The sequence below is a fragment of the Sinocyclocheilus anshuiensis genome, unplaced genomic scaffold (assembly GCF_001515605.1).
Source record: "Sinocyclocheilus anshuiensis isolate Anshui unplaced genomic scaffold, SAMN03320099.WGS_v1.1 scaffold300, whole genome shotgun sequence".
Lineage (NCBI taxonomy): Eukaryota > Metazoa > Chordata > Actinopteri > Cypriniformes > Cyprinidae > Sinocyclocheilus > Sinocyclocheilus anshuiensis.
In genome coordinates, this window is record NW_015557379.1 from 116025 (window position 1) to 137798 (window position 21774).

Here is a 21774-nt window from a genome sequence, read left to right on the forward strand (position 1 = left end):
GCGCATCTGCGCCGCCGCGCGCTCAATCCACTCAGCGTGCTTTGTTTATCAGCTCGCGCACATCAGCTATACAGGCGTTAATACTGAATGTTTAACATTATATTCATTGCATACATATACTTCGTAGTAGACATCCTTAATCTCTTATAACTCCATTCTGCTGTCTGTAGTTCTGTTGTTTGTGTTTCTTTGTTTGAATATGGCGCTTATCACATGCTGTGTGGTATCGGCATTTGGTATCGGGGCATTTTAACGAGTACAAGTACGAGTACAGGAGACCAGTATCGGTGCATCTCTATCATGCACCATATTGGCAAGTTGCTTGCCTACCTTCATCAGTTTTTAACCCGTTTCATTTCCACTTGTGCCTTAATAGCTTTATATTGGCTTTAATGGTCATTATATAAAGTGGTTAAACAAATTTCCATGCTTTATTTATAAGCAGTTGGTACAGCCATTTTACTCTCTGCAATATGCAGTAGGATATACATATGAAAGATGTTGCATTATTTGTCTACCAGATAATACTTGAATGACAAGATGAATGCATTGTCTTTAATAAAATCCTGTAAAAGCGAAGGATATTCAATGAAAATAGTTTCCAGCATTTTACAAATAACTGATACATGTGCATATTAATGTTTCTTTTGACCAGTAAAGTGGCTTCATTCGCACCCCAGCCCCACCCCCGGTTCTGCTCTCTGGCATCTGCATTTACAAGTGCACAAGTGAGTTTTGCTACAGGAATGTCACGAAAGGAGTAGCAAAAGTCTAAGCGCTAGGATTTGAAGTTGTACTGCCAGATCTGAGAGGCTGTAAGTTAAGGGTGCTCCGATTGATCGATTACCGATCACTATCGGCCGATAATCGCTTTGGGATGTTTGATCGGCGGTCTCTATAAAGGCCGATCTCACAAACCGATCTCAAGCTGATGACGCGCCTGCTGTGAGAAGTTTGGTCTTGTCTCAGTCTGAAATAATTATAATGCTGAAGGTGAGGTACAGTTCAATGGTACCGTTTCTCTCAATGGTAAGTTTTAATTTAGAATGTTTTAGAATGTATAAAGCCCATATTCATTATATAACTGTAACTTGAATATGTTTTGGTCAACAGCTTAAATAATAAAAATTGTGTCAGTGTCCAAGTATATGTGGACCTATATATGTACGTCTAAAGCCTCTGGGATCTCTAGATCTTCTTGGAGTGATTTTGTAAATGTGTTTTTGTCCACAGGTGGGCGTTTATTTCTATGATAACGGTCACGGAGTGCTAGAAGACAACGACATCTATAACCACATGTACTCTGGAGTTCAGATCAGGTCAGTGACTTAACAAGCATTATCATGTAGGGCTGGGCGATACTTAAATGTTATTTTCAGTTTCAGTGATAATGAAACAATGATAGTCAACATGAAAATAGTGTGCCTCATTCCATTTCACAATGAAGCTCTCGCTTTCAACCCTTTTTTTCAGTCACTTTTTTTGTTGAATAAATGCTCAGTGGTTGTGGAAGTGCACTACAATGTAGTCTCTAATTTTTTATCTCATTTATTTTATATATTAGTTTTATTTATTTATTGAATTGATTATTTTTATTAGAATAATAATAATATTATTGTTGTTTTATTTTATGAATTTTTATATTAACATTATTTATTTTATATTGAATTATTTCATTTATTATATAATTTTTATTTTAAATTGTTTAATATTATTATTATTTATTACAAAATGTGTTATTTTTTTAATTTTTTTTAAGTTTAGTTTAATGCAACATAATCGATCTTTTTCAGTTTTATCCATTTTATTTTTATATTATTATTTATTTAATTAACTTGTAAATTATTATTTGAAATTAATTATTTTTATATTAATATTTTTTATATTTATTTAAATGTAAATATTATTATTATTTTTTTTTTTTTTGCATAAAATATGATTTATTTATTTTAAAAGATGAGTTTATTTTAAAAGTTGAATAAATGCATGATGTTTCCGAAGTCAGTGAGTAGTCGTGTTAAGTAATCGTGATTATGAGTTTCGCCATAATCGAGCAGCCACAGACTTGTGGAGTTATAACATGACTTTTCAAAAAAAAAGCAGTGACATAAAATTGATATTTTTGTTTGGTATTTCTTGTAGAACTGGCAGCAATCCCAAAATTAGGCGGAATAAGATCTGGGGTGGACAGAACGGAGGAATTCTTGTTTACAATTCAGGTAATATTTCCGTCATTGCCTTTTGATGTCTTGCTTGATATAAAGGCTCATGTTTCTATATTTTGATCAGATAGATAAGCATCCTCTGAATCTCTTGTCAGGTTTAGGCTTTATTGAAGACAACGAGATCTTTGACAACGCCATGGCCGGGGTTTGGATCAAGACCGACAGCAACCCCACGCTCCGCAGAAACAAGATCCACGACGGGCGGGACGGGGGAATCTGTATATTCAACGGAGGACGAGGTGATGCTCCTCTTCTCATATGATCTCTCTGTTCTGTGCGCTTCAGCTTCTGATGAGGTTTTTGATGTTGTAGGGTTGCTTGAGGAGAACGATATCTTCAGGAACGCTCAGGCCGGAGTCCTCATCAGTACTAACAGTCACCCTGTGCTGCGCAAGAACAGGATATTCGACGGTTTTGCTGCTGGTGTGTATTTCCGTTTCAGTAATGTAACTCTGACACGGTATTATAGGCGTTTTCTAAACAAAAATCTAACTTGATTTTATTTTGAAACGTTTATCATGTCTTGCATGTTTTCTTTTGGTAAAAATGGACATGTATTTTAAATGTATTTCAGTTTTTGACATTTTTGTCTTTAGATTATGTGTCAGTGCTGTTACCATCATAAATACCCCTTGAAATGCTTTATTCTGTTTATTAAAAAAAAAAAAAAAGGATGGTATCATAATGACATCATTCTTTCAGGAAGTGAACAGGAAGCTCATGGATAAACAGATGTTGTGTTTTTTGTTAGGATTGTCAACCCTTTCATTGTGGTTTTGTATAGTAAAGATTTTCTGTAGATTTGTATTTTAATACATTGATATTTATTGATTTAGCATGACACAGTGCAGTTTATTAACACTTAAAGACATGCTTTTTTAAATCTTACATAATTCTCTCTCGCTATAATTTTAGTATCAGTGACATGCTATTATAGTTTTCATTACAATTTCGATTTTTTAAAATATTTTTATTGAAGTTTAATTTTTTTTATTCTTGTCATTTTACGAAATATAAAAAATAAAATGTATCAAAAATATACAGATGTAAAATTATATATATGTAAATCTATAATCTCATCAACATCAAGTGTATATATATATATTAGTGCTATCAAATGATTAATCGCAATTAATCGCATCCAAAATAAGTTTTTTACATAATATATTTGTGTACTGTGTATATTTATTATGCATCTATAAATACAAACACATGCATGTATATATTTAAGAAAAATGTTATGTTTATATATTAAATATATTTATATATAATATAAATGTATATACATGTAAATATTTTCAAAATATATACTGTATGTGTGTGTATTTATATATACATAATAAATATACACAGTACTCATACATATTATGTAAACAAAAACGTTTATTTTGGATGCGATTAATCGTGATTAATCGTTTGACAGCACTAATTTTACTGTTATATGTTTACTATTATACTAACAATTTTTTCCTAGAAATGTACTAAACTGTACAAATGCATACAGCTTTAATTTCTGAAAATGCTACTTTTTTTTAATAGAATCACAGATATGAGATGCATACTAAATATTCATTATAGACAAATAATTGTTAAGCTCCGTCTGTTGCAGGTATTGAGATCACGAATCATGCGACGGCGACATTAGAAGGCAATCAGATTTTCAACAACCGCTTCGGTGGGTTGTTTCTCGCGTCTGGCGTCAACGTCACGATGAAAGGTAAAGTGGAAACATCTTCATTTCACTCACTTCATGATCCAGTGGACTTTAAATGAACATTATTCTCATTTAATCCTCTTCACAGACAACAAAATCATGAACAATCAGGATGCCATAGAGAAAGCGGTGAGCAGAGGTCAGTGCTTGTACAAGATTTCCAGTTACACCAGCTATCCAATGCACGATTTTTACAGGTAAAGCTCCTCCTTCTGAAATCTGTGTGACATCGGCGGCTGCTTTCTCACGCCTCTGTTTCTCTGTGCAGGTGTCACACCTGTAACACCACAGACCGCAACGCCATCTGTGTGAACTGCATCAAGAAGTGTCATCAAGGGCACGATGTAGAGTTTATTAGACACGATAGGTCAGTCATTCCCTTCAAGCGTTACTATGAGTTTGCTTTGCATTTACTACTAAAACAAGAATTATTTTGCCTATTTTTAGGACCATTAAGATGTTTTTTTTTTAACAATTAAGCATGTTTTCTCCTCAAATTTGCATTAATGTGGGGAGAAAATTACATTACTACGTACAATAAGTACAAAATGGCACTTGTACAGTTATTTGCTGTAGCTCCATTAATTAATGCTGATTTAAAATTAAATAAAAAATACTACTGCATTTATAGATGTTTTTGCATTATAATTATGACAATTTGGAAGGAAAAATGTCATGCAAATAAAGTCATAATGTTATTATAATTTATAAATTAACAAATCATCCAAGTGGATGCTGCACACTGGTGGTGGTTGAGGAGAGACCCCCCCACATGATTGTAAAGCGCTTTGGGTGTACAGCAATACACAATAAAAGCGCTATATAAATGCATCATTCATTCATTCATTCATTCAAATGCAAGAGCGCATAAAGAACTTTAAGAAAAATTCATTTATTAATAAAGGGATTAACAGGAGACATTTACAAGCAAAGTGATTATTTATTTGAAAAGTACACTAGGCTTTAAAGGGATCATATGATGCTGCTAAAAAGAACATTATTTTGTGTATTTGGTGTAATCAAATGTGTTTATGCAGTTTAAGGTTCAAAAAACACATTATTTTCCACATACTGTACATTATTGTTTCTTCTCTATGCCCCGCCTTTCTGAAACGCGTCAATTTTTACAAAGCTCATCGGTCTGAAAAGCGAGGTGTGCTCTGATTGGCCAGCTATCCGTGAATTTTGTAAACCGTTACACCCCTAATATATATATATATATATATATGATTAGCAGAAAATTAAAACATAAAAATACAAAACACACATTTTCTGTCTATATATAATTAGGATTTCAAAAAATGTGGGACATTTTCCGAAAATTTCCCCTAAAATTTTTTTGGGAAAGTTTCTGAAACATTTTCCACCCCTTTATACACCAACTCTATATATACTTTTTTATTGTTTTGTGTGTGTATATATATTAGTTTCTTTTAATCCTCATGTCTGCATCTTCAATGTGTGACTGATTGTGTTTCTGTCTGCAGGTTTTTCTGTGACTGCGGCGCAGGGACTCTGTCGAACCCTTGCACACTAGCCGGAGAGCCGACGCACGACACAGACACGCTGTACGATTCAGCGCCTCCTATAGAGTCCAACACGCTGCAGCACAACTGAAGCCGAGCCGCTCCGAACCCACAGACTCCATGTGCTCAGATGAGATTACACGCTAGAAATAATTCAATTTGATTCAAACAAACTCTTGGAGAAAGAAAGCATTGCGTAAACGCAGGGAGGAAACATTTCTATTTAACTGACGTTCTGCTGTGGATTCGGTGTGGATCCCGTTTCTCCCTGCCGCTCTTGGGACGACTCTGGATTCGTGGGATGGAAAATGACGAGAGAAACGGACCCAGAGCGTATAGACTCGATGCTTCCCGTGCAGCCGTCACCACGCTCTTGTATATGTATGGAAAAAAAATGACCCAGCACTTCAGTTTTGCTTTTTTTAAAGATGTTGAGTTCTTGAGGTTTGATTTTAATGCTTTCTCATGTAGTTTTGTATTTTCAAGCAAAAATCTTAAATGTACTTGAATGTCTTTTTATTTTATTATAAGTATATTAATTTCGGGGTTGTTTATACCTTAGATTGCTGTATTTGTTCTCATGTCGCAGGATGTATATTCTTTCTGTGAAAGAGATTTGAGGAAAAAAAAGAGAAAAGAGAGAGAAACACTAAGTATTCTCCAGCAATGTTTTGAATGTGAAAGTAATATGAAGTGTTTTCACGAGGCTGGTGGTAACGATTCGGCCCATACGCGTACGTTTGGAAGCGATTTAAATGATTAGCCCCGCCCCCTCACCCTGATTGGTCGACAGCAGGATTTAAAAGCGAGAACCCTTCTGAAAGACGTCAGACTTGCGAAAGCATCGCGTTCTTGCGCCGCTTCGCTCCGAATGCCGCGAGCGAGGCGATGTGAGCCGAAGTGACATTGCTGGAGATTTTAAACGAGGCTTCGTGCTGATTTGAAGCTCTGATGAATATCTGTACAGCTTTTTTTTGTGCCCCCCCCCCCCCCCCCCCCCTGTTCTCACGCCGCTTCGCTCTGAATGCCACGTGTGAGGCGATGTGAGCCAAAGAGACATTGCTGGAGATTTTTAAGAGGCTTCGTGCTGATTTGAAGCTCTGATGAATATCTGTACAGTTTTTTTGTGTTTTTTCCCCCTCCATCCAACTGTATTTGGTGACTGTGGGTTCTCATACAGCCTGAATTGTATGCATGTTCCATGACATCTAGACTTAATATATTGTGAAGTACTCAATAACCATTATGTAGCTGTTAGTAATTAATCAAAAGTTTAATTTCCTAGTCAGAGGAACGTGTTACATTTTTAAAAATAAACTTTATTAGATCATTTCAGTAGTGAGTGCTTGCTTTCTGTGACAACAAAATAACTGATGGAATGGTGAACAGAAGAACTTAAAGAAAAAACATTTTCCATCACAGGCTGCCGATCATCTGAACCAGTGTTGTGAACTGCTCGCGGTCAGCGGTGGGGTTTTCAGCGAATGAGCACAACTTCCTGTTGAACAAATGAGAACATTGTAAATAAATTAGTACAGGATCTAAACTTGTGTTATAAGCAAACATTTTCACTTTTAACAGGTCTGGGAATGCATTTCTGTTTATTTAATTCATCAAAATTCAATCAAAACTATTATTTAGTTTTAATGTTGGACACTTTTGTTTGATTGCAAAGCCTCATTTTAAGCAGTCATAACTCCAGTCGACTTTAAAAGCCTTGCGTTATATAATGCTTATTATATGCTCAAATAATTTGTTTTTCCTCAACGAATATGAGGAGATATTTACAAGCAAAATGATTTAATTCATTTGTACACAATGTATGCTTTGTTCATTTTTGCTTCAAACTGTATTTATTTAGTAAATATAGATTGATTTATATTTTCAACATTTAATTAGATGTCAGATGCATTTAATAAACAGAAAAAAACATGTTCTGCATAATACAGGACTTGAAATGTGCAGCGCTCAGATTTATGTAATTAATCATCGCCTTTTGAAGTTTAATAATCACATTAAGCCATATCGCGAAAACCTCTTGATAATTAAGATGCTTGTTATACCGATTTGATTTCACCCACAAATACATGCGTACGCACGCTATACTGAGACCTGACTGACGGGAGTCTGTTAGGAACAGTTACAATAATACAGCATTAGGGCTGCATGATTATGACAAAAATCATAATTGTCGATTATTCCCTTGAAATTGTAATTGCGATTATCACAATTTACATTGAATGATGTTTATGCCATTGTTTGATGCAACTGCATGCCGTATTTTATATGAAAATAAGCTGAAAACACTCAAACTGAAAAACTTAGTACTTTTCAATAATATTAAGCCTCAAATGTCAACTATACATCGGATTGGTTTCTTCTTTAAATTATAAAAAAATAAAAATATGAATGGTATTATAATGTTATACTAAAACAATGGGAAAACCCTTAAGATAAAATGTAGAAAGAAAAAAACGCATCTTAAGCGTGCAGAATAACATAAGTGGACTTTGAACAATTAATTGCCGCTTTGAACGATTACGTATAATTGTAATCGCGATTAGAAATTAAATTAATTGTGCAGCCCTATACAGCATTTGTAAGTTATGTGTAACATACAAATATTTTGTCCTTTCGATTAATTTAGATCTGTTTTAGAGCCATTACAGGGTTTCTTTTTTTGTACAGATAAATGTACGTCTTTTTAAGACTTAAAGAAAAAAGTCTTAAAGAACTGTTTAAGTCTTTTTTAAAAGACTTTTAAAAGTCTTTTTTTTTTTTTAAAGACTTTAAAAAAACTGAAGGACTAAATGGAAGGGGACACAAAGAAATTGAACAAAATGAAGTGATAATGTTTGTTTTATGCATAAACGCACTTAATTTTGTTCAATTTCTCAGAAAACAGACGACTTGTCTTCATTTTGCATCTCAAGTAAATGCATCTCGATTTAAGGATGTTTAGATATTTGTACTGGAAAACAAGACAAAAATAGTAAGATATTCTTTCTCTTTTTTTTTTGCAATGCATGAAACAATGCAATGACTATGAATTTAAGACTTTCTGCTCTGCTCTAGGACCTTTATAAGGCCTTAATTTATGGATGGGCAAATTAACCTTTTTAAGACCCTACAGAAGCCCTGCATTAAGAATTTTGCATGGTGACATTTTCATCAACACATCTGCAACAATACTGCAAGTAAATAAAAATAAAAAGTAAAATAAAGTCTCGACGCTAAAATGCACAGATTCTTGTCATTTTGGTGTGAAATGTACTTAATGAAAATGTCACACTGCAAAAAATCTGAACGGTCCAATCAGAACACAGATCGTAAGGTCACTCACTTGAATATCCGGAGAGACACGGTGCTCCTCTCAAACTCGTGGGCCTTCTTATGGCCGGACTGGATGACTTCCTCCGGGATGCTCGCCAGGCGAGCCGCGTTGAAGCCGTAACTCTTGGGACACGCGCCACCGATGAACTTGTACAGGAAGGTGATGGTCTCCTGACTGGGGTCCTCGCACTCGTTCTCCACCATACAGGCCTGACAGGAAACACAGCGAGATCATTTCACTTAATCTCACCAAAAAAGATTGCTCACAATAAGACCAGTAACATGCATTGGGGGGGAAAAACTTCTGGTTAAACATTACGGATATAAAGTATGAAAGCTACCAGTTTTAAATAGTCATGTCAGAAGCTGAAATCCTGGATATAAAGAAAAGGTTAGTAAACGATTTGTAAATTAATTTTTATTTTTATATTTTCTGATTTCATTTGAATAAAAAATATGTCTAGTTTTGTGACTACTTTAAAAGATTTTTTTACTTTCAAACATTCATTATTTATGGAGTTAATTTAGTATTATTTATACACCATTACAATTTTTATTACTAGTTTGAATGAGCTTTTTTTTTAAATATTTTCTGTCTTTGCTTTAATTTTGGTTAATATTTTAGTTTTTTTTGTTGTCGTTTTTTTTGTATTTTAAAAATATGTCTTGTTTTATGGCTGTACTTTCAAAGATTATTATTTTTTACATTCAAACATTTATTACTTACAGAAGTTACACTGCGTGACTGTTATTTTACTATCATTTATTCCCTATTATAGTTTATTCATATTTTGAGTTAGTTTTTATTTTTATACTTTGTTTTCATTTGTTAACGTAATTGTTGTTTTTATTTATATTTACATTACATTTAATCATTTAGCAGATGCTTTTATCCAAAGCGACTTCCAAATGATGACAACAAGCAATCAAATCTAACAAAAGAGCAATGATTTGTAAGTGCTGTGATAAGTCTCCGTTAGCCCAACGCAGTACACGTAGCAAGGGTTTTTTAATAATAAATAAGAAAACAAGTAGATAGAATAGTAAAAAATTTAGAACATTAGAGTTAGAGGGTCTCTCTTTTTTTCTTTTACAAAGAAATAAAAGTTGAAAGAATAGAAAAAGAATTGATAATGTTAGTGTTAGAGGCTCTATATTTTAAATAAAAAGAAAGTATTATAAAGAGTGCAAGTGTTAAAGGATCAAGTGTTTTTTTTGTGTTTTTTTTACAAATAAAAAGAAAACGAGTAGAGAATAGAAATAGAATAGACAGTGCTAGTATTAGAGGGTCTGTACTTTTAAAGACTTTTTAATTTTTTTTTACATTTAAACATTTCTTATTTATAGACTTTCCAAGTTACAATGCGTGTGATATTTTAGTATTATTTAGACAATATTAAAGTTTTTATTCATATTTGATTCTTTTTTTGTTTTTTAATTCATATATACATATTTTAATATTTTCTGTTTACATTTGAATTTTAGTTAATGTTTTTGTCTATATAGTTTTTTTTATCAATAATTTAGTTTGTTATTTTAGTATTTCAAGTTAAGCTAAACAAAAATGAGAAATATTGTAAAAGTTTTTTGTATTTTTATGTTATTTTTTAACTATTTCAATTAACAATTTTTTTTAATGGATGTAGTTTGTAGTATACAATAATGTAGTTTAGTATACAATAATAATCCTGATGTGCATTAGTATAAATGATTTTTGCATGCTTGTACAAACATTTTACATTGTAATCATCGGCAGGCCACAGAATATTACTGAAAATGTTTTTGTTGTAAAATATTTTGGTCCGTTGAGTGATATTTTCAGTATGAAGGTGAAGACGGTGAAACTGACCATGTGTCCGAGTCTGACGGCGGGGTCCTGGACGTGGTCCTCCACCAGTGAGTGGTAATGAGTGGAGAACAGGGTCCGGCAGCAGATCTTCTCTGACAGCTCCTGCACCACAGCGCTGGCGATGGCTGTGCCGTCATACGTGGCTGTACCTCTGCCTGCAGTTCAAGCGAAGGAAAAGGTTAGAACTGACCCAATTTAGAATTTCGCTTTTCATTTAGTGTGTGCAGAGTTTAATGTGTGATGAGCAACTAAATCACCCAGTTCATCCAGCAGGACGAGGGAGTGCTTGGTGGCGTGCAGCAGGATGCTGGCCGTCTCGCTCAGCTCCACAAAGAACGTACTTTCACCTAGAAAACCAAACATGGTCTATTAAGTATCCAGAGTGAAGCTCACACATGAGGGTTGAACAGATAAGAAACAAGTGGCAACGTACCTGACATTATACGATCAGAGGCGCCAAGACGAGTGAAGACTCGGTCCACAGGAGTGAGGCGCAGACTCTCAGCAGGTACATAGCAGCCCAGCTGGGCCAAAATCACCACCAGACCACACTGAACAAGACACAGCCACATAAAACACGTTTTATAAGAGAACACAGGGTAACATCTGATAGAATGTGCATATTACTTTATTTCATTTTAACAGGGCATTAACATTTTTACGTCACATCAACGTTTAGGTCACTTCAATAGTCCTGCGGTAAGAGGAAATATTTTCAAAAGTACAAACATTCCATCCAATTAATATGAGGTTAATAAATTTGTGTAGTTCTACAATATTTCCCACTCCTTTTGAACAATAAATTCCTTTTCATTTAAAAGAAAAAAAGATATATACTGTATATGTTTTAAATAATATAAAAATGCTAATTGTATGACATTTAAAGATTTGATTAATATTTTGTTATTATTATTATTGTTTTGTTTATTGACAGGATTTCCAGGCCTGAACAACTAAACAGACTAAAAACATGATATAGAAACCTGCAATTCCCATAAATAAGAGCTCAAACCAAATTCTTCTTTCTTTTATTAAAAAAATTAAAATAATTTTTTTTTTTAATAATAATTAAAAAAACAAGATCCATGATTTTTATAGATTTAATTAATATTATTATTTTTTATGTTCATCGGTAGAATTTACAGGCCTAAACAAAAGCATGATACAGAAACCTGCATTTCCATAAATAAGAGCTCAAACCACATCCTTCCTGCCTGAACAGCTGCTCAACACATTATAGGGTGAAATTTGCCTAAATGTTTCTCAACTACATTCAAAGTCACTATTAAACGATGAGGGCTGTAAGGGTATAATTATCTGCTCTGACAATAAATCGATTACAATTCTTTACTAAACAATGCAAAGCACAATGTAATTTGAAATTCGATCACAATTCATTCCAAAATGATTTTGGTGTGGCTCAAAATGATTTTAAAAAATACATGGGAAAGTCACACCAGATCTGGATTTAGTGAAATGTCCTTAGCCGAGTACCGTTTCCAGCCTTTCTTTAGTAAAACTGAAAACTGAATAGAATTTCTGTAGCTGAATCATAAAAAAAAAAGTATACTCTGAATGCAATGCAACTCATTTTGGGTAAAAGTGTCTGTATGCAAAATGTATTCAGGAAAATAATTGCATGTGTAATACATTCGGTATTGCTATTCAATGCATTAAATTATAATTTAAGATTGGTGGACTGTTGGACATTAATTCAGTTTTATACCCCAAAAACAATGATTACGTTCTTAACACACCATGAAGATTGTCTTTGTTGAAAACTGATTAGCAACACTCACCTGTCTCATTAGGGTGGACTTGCCTCCCATGTTTGGCCCGGTGACCAATACACATGGGGCAAGTGCTTTACCATTATCATCATCATCTTCACTACCAGGGCAGCCGATGAAGATGTCATTGGGGATGAAGTCATCACCGAAGAAGGTCTTGGTAACGCAAGGGTGACGGGACCCTCTGAGATCCAGGAAGGGGCGTGACTGAGACCCGTCACCCGGAAGAACTATCTCTGGTCTCGCCATGGGCCCGTCGCCGCTCTGACTGTACCGGGACATGCTCAACAGCACGTCTGCAGAGGTGGAGAGAACAAGAACATATTGTGCATTCTATTACAAATATCACTCATTTTTTCAGTAAGCGTGGCATTTACAATTATCTTAACCTCAAATTCTGGAAAAAAACTAAAACTTTTATATTAAACTCAGTTTCCAATAGTAAATGTTATAGACACACTGGACTCAATTTAAAAATAGTGTTAAGAATTTGAATGACTTGGTGTAATTGTGCATACAACCATTCTGTGACCATTTTCAATGCCAAATAATGCAACATGCTGCTAAAACTTTTGAATTAATTCAATTTAATTCATTTACAGTCTTGCACATTACACTTAAGGCAACAATCTGTAAGGTCATGTAAACACCTCAATATGTGTCATGAAAAGATCATTAGCGATTTACATAAACCCTGTATCCTTGAGTTTGAATGTGAATGTCTGACTTTTTAAAATGCAGACTTGCAGGGCAGTGGAATGGAAAAAATGTTTAAAAAAAAATGAATTTAACTTTTTAACTCTCCTGTTAATGCCCAAGATGCTGCAGATCTTGCATTGTCAGCTTATTGATTTACACATAAACCTTTAAAACCTGTTTTAACAAGCTGCTTTTTATCAGCATTTTGTTGTGCATGTAAATGCATTGGTAACTAGCTCAAATCAACACTTTGACCACCTATCCATAAAGAAGAGCTACATAAACTACAGTCTAAGTTGAAAAAAACGCTTATTTTCAGATTGGAGTTGAAAAATTATGAATGAACAGAGCATGTTGGCATTTTTGATGTAAAGTATGGTATATATGATGTTCATATGATGCATGTAGTATATTTTGATGAATAGGAAAAACAATGTGTTCTCTTCTCCTTTTTTGTATATGAAAAAGTTTAAACAAACTATACAGTTGATTTTTCTTACCAAGCACTGCCATGCATTCAACCGCTGTCTGCCAGTCTTTGCAATTCTTGTCAAAATTGTAGAAGAGTCTTCTCATGCAGTCCTTAAGCGCTGCGTCTCGTTTGTCTTCCCAGCTCTGTAGCTCTGAAAACAGCCGTTCAATCTCCTTAGTCCAGTACCGTTTCCAGCCTTTCTTAGTGGACCTCACCTCATACTCCTCTGGCAAGCTTCTCTCTGAAACACTGTCTGGAACTTCGAGCTGGTAGCGGTTCCTTCCCGTTCCCCAGTAAGACATATTCTTACAGCCCAGTCGCTTCTTCTGTCGGTCCAGGTATTCCTGCAGGCCTCTCTCACAGTCTTTTATCCCATTTAAAGCTTGGTCGAACTCTGAATCGAAGCCGGCCTTTGGCGTGATGATGCCTGAGGTGCGAGCTTTCTGATGGTCAAAAGCTGTATCCCAGCGTTTGAGCTCTGGTGAAAGGTCGGGGAAAAGCCCATCTTTGTTTTCAGTCTTGAGGAGCATCACTTGACGCAGCAGTTTAGATTTGAAGCCTTCCGCAATGGGCTCCATGATCGACGCGATTTCTCTCATAACTTTAAAGCCCTCAAGTGCGGCGAGAAAGTCGGCGATCTTGCGTTTGCTGTAGACGACTTCTTCGTACAGAATGGCTCGGGAGTCCGGATGGTCCTGTCCTTTCAAAGGAGTACCCATGCTGTGGATCTTGCTAAGCAGTCTTTCAAGATCCGGAAGCTTCTTTAGCAGGTCTGTGACTTCAGCCGCTTGGGACGGCGCACCCATCAGGTCCTCCATAGCATCTAAGCGATCTCCAATGGAGGATGGATTGCAAAGAGGGGCACAGAGCCATTGCTTTAGCAAGCGCTTGCCAAAAGGAGTGCAACACATGTCCAGTCGCTCAAGTAGGGTTCCCTCTGGACCTCCAGTTGAGCTGTTCTGAAGGATCTCAAGGTTAGCAAGGGTCACTCCATCCAAAACCATTCGTTGACGAGTCTGGGCAAAGAAACACGATGCTCCTTCAGCCTGCTCCATCTCCACGTCGACAGGAACATACTCCTCGAAGTTTCCCATTGAAAAAAGCTCCTTATCCACTAGACATTTCTTCAAGTAGAACATGCATCCGCCAAGTGCAGAAAGAGCAAGTTCATAACCCGTTTTTGGAGTGAGACTTAAAGCATCGCATTCGGACGTCATTGCTTTTAGAGTCGAAGGCAACACTGATGCCTTTTCATCGTCGGCTTTGCTTTCGTTGAAGTAGTCTTCCTCTGCAAGGACCTTGAGGGTCTTCTGCGCATCCCAAAACTGCGAACCAGCATTGAGGCCTTCTTGTAGAGTTGAAGACAAGATGGCCTTAAAGATTTTTAGCGTCTCAGCTGACGGGTTGCCCTTCTCGTAAAGCACCTGGGCTGGAGAATAATGTGCCACCAGAGTACGCAAACGGGAACAATGACGGTCATCCTGGAATTGACCGATATGGAAGCGTCCCACCGAGGTGTCAATGAAACACACCCCGTAGATGTGTCTGTGTCCCGCGCTGTCCTCCTCGCTCTTCTCTTTAATGCTCAACAGATACTTGCTTTGAGTTTCAGAAGGGGCACCGTCGAGCACGCTGTACGTCTGAGTCCCTCGCGTGATGATTCGGCAAACCTCTCGCCTGACAACGCGGTCGAATTTAGTGGGACGCGCCAACGTCTTACATCGTGCTTCCATCATCTCAGGGGTCTCGGTCTGTTCCACGCGAGCCACTTTGTAGCCCTTTTGCACGAGCACGTCTGAGAAGCGTCCAAAGCCGATTTCGGGGAAACCAGAATGGGCCCAAGTACCCTTCATGAAGGTAAGACCGAGTTCATTGACGCCAATCACAGCGTCCATGTGGTAGAGCTCGTAGAACTTACCGACTTTGTAGAACAGAACGGTATCAAACATCTCAGATTTCAGCTGCCACCAACGGCGCATTCCAGGCGTCGTCCGGTTAAGGAAATCTTCGGGTACGTATAGAGTCGTAGGGTCGTAGTTTTCGTCAGACTGACGTTTGCGCTGTGCATCCTTTCTCTTGCAGTCTTGCAGCCACTCGAGCTTCTCGTGGTCCCACACAGTTGGTTCTCCATCCGTCCCGTTTGCGCTGCCGCTCTGACTTTCGAAGTTGTCCGGTGCGGAGAAAGCAGAAAGTCGAGATTTGGTGTCCGATGTCACTGATGAAACAGCTGCAGGTGCTCGTTTTGGCGGGTCTGGTTTGCTCTTTGACTTAGCAGGCTTTTCTGAAGGACGTTTGCGCTTCACCTGTTTCACAGGGCTGTCTGGTTCCGTCTCCGGCTCGCGTTCTTCTTCCTCAGCCCCGCTACTCACTCCCTCCTCGTCATCCTCGTCACTGCTTCCTCCTGCCTGATCAGGTTTGAACTCTTCACCAGAGTCATCGCTGTCAGACGCCACCACGATTCGGCGACGCTTCGGCTTTTGACCTTTTTCAGCTGCAGCACGAGATGAACGTCGACTGGCCTTCGCCTTTTCTTTAACCTCTTCCTCAGACATTTCTGCATCTGATAAGGTTGATTTATCAACCTACAATAAAATATTACATAATGAAATTATAATAATGCAAATGTTGTTTTGCAATGCAATAATGCAAGTGATGGTTTATGCAAATTACAACTGTGAACTCACATTGCTCCTATATTTCTGAGAGAAGTAGAAAGAAGTTATTAGATTTTACTTTTGTAGTCAAAGCTTGCATGCACAACAGAAACACTTTGTTTGACAGATGCTGACAGGCAACTGCTAAAACATGAATGATCAACAAGTCAATATTTTCTCTTTAGTTCATCCCCCTAAAAACTACTTAAACTTACCCGTGTTGTTGCAAACCGGTATGACTTTATTCTTACAAATTTAAAGAGAACATTTTGGTGAATGTTAATGTTGCTTTTTACATTCCATGAAAAAGTAGCTACAAGTGAAAAAGAAAGAGGCCAGTTTTCAGTAAATAATTACTTTAATTTCCTGCTCCTCGTGCAAAGCTATTGCATGACTTAAAAAATGTTGGAATATAGTACCCAAGTCGTATAAACTACTATGCTGCTTTTCTGTGTTGTTTTTGGCTGTAGACACTATGCACGGTAACATTAAGAAGTCAGTCATACAGATTTGGAAAGACTAAGACAAGTTAATCTCTTCAAACTGAATGTGTCTTTTATGTGAATATTAATTTTCTTTACTCTAGTGTTTGCTCACCTCCATATCCTCATCATCATCCTCTTCGTCACCTGAAGGATCCATGCACATGGACATCTTCAGTCTCTGCTCAGGACTGTCCTTCATCGCAACATCTGCCAGCTCCATCGCTTTACGGATCACAGGCTTACCGCTGAAGAACACTCCACCTGATTTGGCATCTGTGCTATCAGAGCCTTTAAGGAACAAGTATGTAAGGTCAGAATAAAATATTTTTTCACATTTGAATAATTCTTTATACTCTAACTTGAGAAGAAAGTTGACAAAGACGATGTTCTATATGTGGAAATAAAGACCTGCTCACCTTGATACTCTCTTATGTATTTTGTGTTAACCCAACCTCGGGTTGGTGGTTCATCAAAGAAGTGAACGTGGAGTCTTTGCTCTCGGCCACGGCCCCTCATCTGCTGTCCGGTGAGAGGCTGAGGAACAATCATACAGGGCCACCAGGGATGGCCTTCCAATTTGGCCCAAACCAGAGTGCCAGCGCTAAATATGGATGACGGTTCTCTGCTGGAGAGAAACAATGATCTTTGTGAGACATTCATTCAAATAAAGCAAGAGCAAAATCACATATCCACCTAAAATATGGTACAAAAATATAATCTGGTTCATTAATAAAAACTCATTAAACAAACTATGTTCAATATTAAGTACAGAAAACTTGAAAATGTTGTTTATAACAAGTTTAGATGCAGTGCAACATGTCACACTGCTAAAAGTAATTGATTTGTAAATTAGTATGACATTACTGTACTTTTCATAACTATCATTTTATATATTAACACATTTAAAGCAGTCACAGACCCGACAGAGTAAACATTAAATATAGTAATTTAAAGAACACAGAACAAACTATATAAGCTTAATAAAATAAGGAACTGGTAACAGTATATGCCCCGATACTATATAACTACATACTAAATAAATACTATATACACTGTAAATAAAAATACCAATAATGTCATAAAAATAAACAACATGCTTTCAGGGTTCTTACACTCGTTTTCGCCTCATATATATTAATCTACTGCATATATTAATCTAAAATTAATGTTTTATTATTTTAGAGTAACGACTAGGGATGGGCGTATCGATCCGAAGTATCGATATATCGATACTGACGCGAGTATCGAAAGTATCGATACTCAAACAAAAAATATCGATACTAAGGTGCGTTTTATTTACCAGTGGTTTTGTTTATTTAACAAAAATCGACGATACTGCCTTGAAAAATATCGGTATCGTATCGAAAACAAAAGGGGTATCGCCCATCCCTAGTAACGACTAACGTTACTGTAGTAGCGGATTTTAACGGAACGTATGGTTGCTATGGAGATTTTTTTGTAACGGACGCTCCTATTGGTCAAAACTGGCTAGAAAAAAAAAAGCTGGGAAACTTGATCCACCCACTTCCACAAAGTCTCCCGCCAAACACGCAGAAGTAAGTAGCACGTGGAGTCACATTTTAGACACAATCCTCCGGTAAATTTTCATAATGAAACCTCTGACAGTGTCAACAATCTACAAAATTCAAAATATTCAACTAATACTTGCAAAATGCACGAGGCAGTACGTTTGTCATGACTCGCGAGTGTCTTTGTTTAACAATGTCCAAAGCCCATGTAAGTTACTTCTCCGTTACTGCTATTAAATAATGCATGCATTTCATTTACACCTAAACATGTAACATTATCTTCTAGGAAATGCCTTGCAATAAAACACTTAAATGTAAATTTCATGGCACAGTCATGACAAAACAGTACTGTAACAGTACATTAGGTAACGTTATTTGAAGAATACCATATTGTAAACTCAATTTTAGTGCGCTTGCATATATCAAAGTACTGTTAAAGTAAATTACTGTACCGTGGTACTGACATGGTGTCACCATGGTAACAAGTACAAAATCTTTGCACTGCACATTTACTATGCAGTTACTGTGACGTTACCTCTCTTTTGCATTGACTGCTTTCTCTCCGAATAGTTTCGCATGTCCAGCTACAGTTTGAGACTTGACGGGTTTTGATGGCGTTTTCTTGCTGTTGACTTTGGCTTCTTGTTTGGGTGAGGTGTTGGATCTGCTCACTGCATCTGCCTCCACTGGAGACGGGTTAGATTTGGCCTTCACCGCGAGAGGCGGCGACTTCGTGAAGAAATTAAAAAGAGAACTTTGCTTCGCCATGTCTCCAAAAGGGTGCTGCGCAATATAGTGTTGAATTATTCAAAAATACCCAGAACTGTCCAGCTCAACCGAGTTATTGTGGAGCTGAGAGTTCGCGGGAAAACGCTGCTGCTACGCGGAAAAGGAAGAGGAGGATCGTTTTGACGCCACGAGACTGTGGACCAATTGGAAGCTCTGTGTATCCTTTTACACAACCCACATGGCTGACATGACCTGCTTTAATTTTAATTTAGGTCTTGTAGAGGGGATGCATGTATTGTATTTGTTAGAACATGCGTGTGCGCTGCTTTCCTACTGTTTTTCTACATAAACACGCGCTAGACCGTTGCGTTCGCGTCACGTTTTAAAAACGCGACGCTGAAGTTACGCATGCCATGTTCTGTGTGAACCCTCCCCCCCTCAAAAAAAAAAAACATGCAAAATAATGATAACAAAAAGACAGACATTTGACATATAAGAGGGCACTAGCCAGCCAATCTTCAAATACATGTGGGATTTATTTATTTATTGTTTTATTGGAGATATTTTTGCACTGTGTAATTGTTTATATCTATTAATACCATGCAATCATACCTGTGACACGAATTAAATTCCTCCCCAATAATCGCTATATTGTTATCACCTCAATACTATATTATGTCTATTATATAACAAGCGCGGAGAAAAGAAACAGTAAGGCTGTAAGGATGGACCAATCACAGTCGTTTGTCGTGATCAAATCAGAAGCGGTCGTTGAGCGTTGCGCTCGCGTCTTTAGCAGCGTCTCGCGACGTTCTAAAAACGCGACGCTCAAGTTAAAAACGCATGCGTTCTGTGTAAGCCACCGCTAATAGAACACAAACAAAAGCGAACAATAAATACAAATGTAAAATAATGAAATGTAACAAAAATGACTGTTACTTAGATAATTATTTACAGCTGATAGAGACACAGAGAAATTTTAATCAAACACATTTAATCAAAAATACACCGTGAAGAATTAAAATAAGAGATTTATTAAATAGACACGCCGCCTAGGCCATGAAGCGTCGCTTATTTTGAGATCCGCTGTAAGAATGAATTTGATGTAATATGTGAGAGAAGGCAGCATATTTGTTTGAAAATGATGTGATGGACTAGAAAGATTATGTCGTATTTAATTTTCCTTTTGCGTCAGCAGGGTGCAGTGTTGGCATATTTAACATCCCTCAACAAATGTACACGACCTCACGCAGTAAATGGTCATATTTGTAATATTGTGATCCAGTGATACTTAGACCACATTGAAAGGCTCTTAGGCTCTTAGACCACATTGAAAATCATTATTTAAACGGAACTGAAAGTTTTAGGATATAGAAATATTTAAAAAATAAATGTTTTAAAAGTTTGTAATATTAATGTAAAATTGTAATATTAAAGTTTATAGGATTATTTTAGTATCATTGAGATAGTATTGCAGTTTTAATATTTTGAATTCATTTTTATTTTTGTATATTCTGTTTTCATTTTAATTTTAGTTAAAGTTTTAGTAATTTTGTGTTTCATTTTTATTAGTTATTGTTTTATAAAATATTTTATTAAAAAGTTTTATTAAAGTTTATAAAATATTTCAATATGTTAAAATTTTAAATTGTAGAATAAGTCAAAATGACAAAATATAAATATGTTTTTACTATATGATTATAAATATACATATGTTAAACGAAATATAGTTAAAATTAATAAAAACTATATAAATATAATAAATATAAAATATAATAAAATACGTTTTAAGTTTTAATTATTTTTAGTAAATCGAGTAACTAGCTTTGGCAACTTGCTGAAATCAAAATAAGTTATAATAAAATAAGTTTGAAATAAGTTATAAGTTAATATTTGATTTTATCATTTTTTTATTTTTTTTACTTACACTTTTACATTACTTTTTTGTATAGCTTTAATTAACCATAATAACCCTGATGTAAGATATGATATATATACATATCTCTCTTTTAATATATTCTGCAGCATTTCTAGTTGACTAATCAAAAGTAAGTGAATTAGTGACAATCATGTGATCTCCTTCTACTTTGACTCAAACTGTCATGCAGGTATAATGTTTGCGATTTGAAAAAATGTATGAAATTAGACAAAATGCAGAATAGAGGCATCTTTTAGTGTTCTTGGATTTGGAGAATAGACTGTATGGATATGAATTTGCATATGCAGTACAGAAACATCAGGATTACAAAATGAGGGTTAGACGCTGTGACTGTTAATTTGTCAAAAAATCATACTGTATGTCTGTGAATTTGGGGATCTTGCCCAAATCTCCTAAACTGTTTCTGGAAATACAGACATTGTTGTGTTTCCTCATCAATTGCAGAGGTGTTCCTGGGAATTATTACGACTCCTGCTCTCTTGACAACTGTATCGCGTGTTTCTGTGGGAGGAAGAGGTGTAGGCTTCTTCATCAAGTCAGTAATCATCTTCAGGATTTTCGGTGTGTTCGGTAGCACTGATTATTAAATCTGACAGACTGAAGTATAATAGCATGACTCGGTAGCAAGCTGTACTTTAAACTGAACACTTTCTCAGCTACACGCTCTCATTTGTTTGGTCAGGATCATTTCCAGACTCTCTCATTAAGTCGTCTGTGGTGCTTATAACTCCTCATTCTCACTATTCTTAGAGTCTAAGGTGTTTATCTGTCATTTACATTTACATTTACATTTAGTCATTTAGCAGACGCTTTTATCCAAAGCGACTTAC

General features: G+C 36.1%; 2 protein-coding genes across 4 annotated transcripts in view; one reads left to right on the top strand and one right to left on the bottom strand.

The window, feature by feature from the left end:
* fbxo11a (F-box protein 11a) overlaps positions 1 to 6412 on the top strand; it is a 69865-nt gene extending 63453 nt beyond the window's left edge. For both annotated transcript variants that reach the window (XM_016474648.1, XM_016474647.1), the window contains exons 15-22: positions 1234 to 1319; positions 2143 to 2219; positions 2321 to 2464; positions 2538 to 2648; positions 3835 to 3942; positions 4028 to 4136; positions 4208 to 4306; positions 5427 to 6412. In XM_016474648.1, the coding sequence (XP_016330134.1) occupies positions 1234 to 1319; positions 2143 to 2219; positions 2321 to 2464; positions 2538 to 2648; positions 3835 to 3942; positions 4028 to 4136; positions 4208 to 4306; positions 5427 to 5556 (864 nt within the window). In that variant the 3' untranslated portion in view covers positions 5557 to 6412. The remainder of the gene's footprint in view (positions 1 to 1233; positions 1320 to 2142; positions 2220 to 2320; positions 2465 to 2537; positions 2649 to 3834; positions 3943 to 4027; positions 4137 to 4207; positions 4307 to 5426) is intronic.
* Positions 6413 to 6782: 370 nt separating this feature from the next.
* msh6 (mutS homolog 6 (E. coli)) lies at positions 6783 to 19170 on the bottom strand. Of its 2 annotated transcripts, none has more exons than XM_016474646.1 (10): positions 18812 to 19170; positions 17164 to 17369; positions 16860 to 17035; positions 13637 to 16190; positions 12447 to 12733; positions 11081 to 11198; positions 10905 to 10994; positions 10648 to 10802; positions 8809 to 9008; positions 6783 to 6963 (listed from the first exon to the last, which is right to left on the bottom strand). In XM_016474646.1, exons 1-10 carry the CDS (start codon positions 19042 to 19044, stop codon positions 6882 to 6884), a joined length of 4101 nt encoding a protein of 1366 aa, XP_016330132.1. In that variant the 5' UTR covers positions 19045 to 19170; the 3' UTR covers positions 6783 to 6881. The 2 variants fall into 2 exon arrangements, with proteins under 2 accessions (XP_016330132.1, XP_016330131.1); XM_016474645.1 differs by having other exon boundaries at positions 17164 to 17372.
* Between the last annotated feature and the right edge of the window lie 2604 nt (positions 19171 to 21774).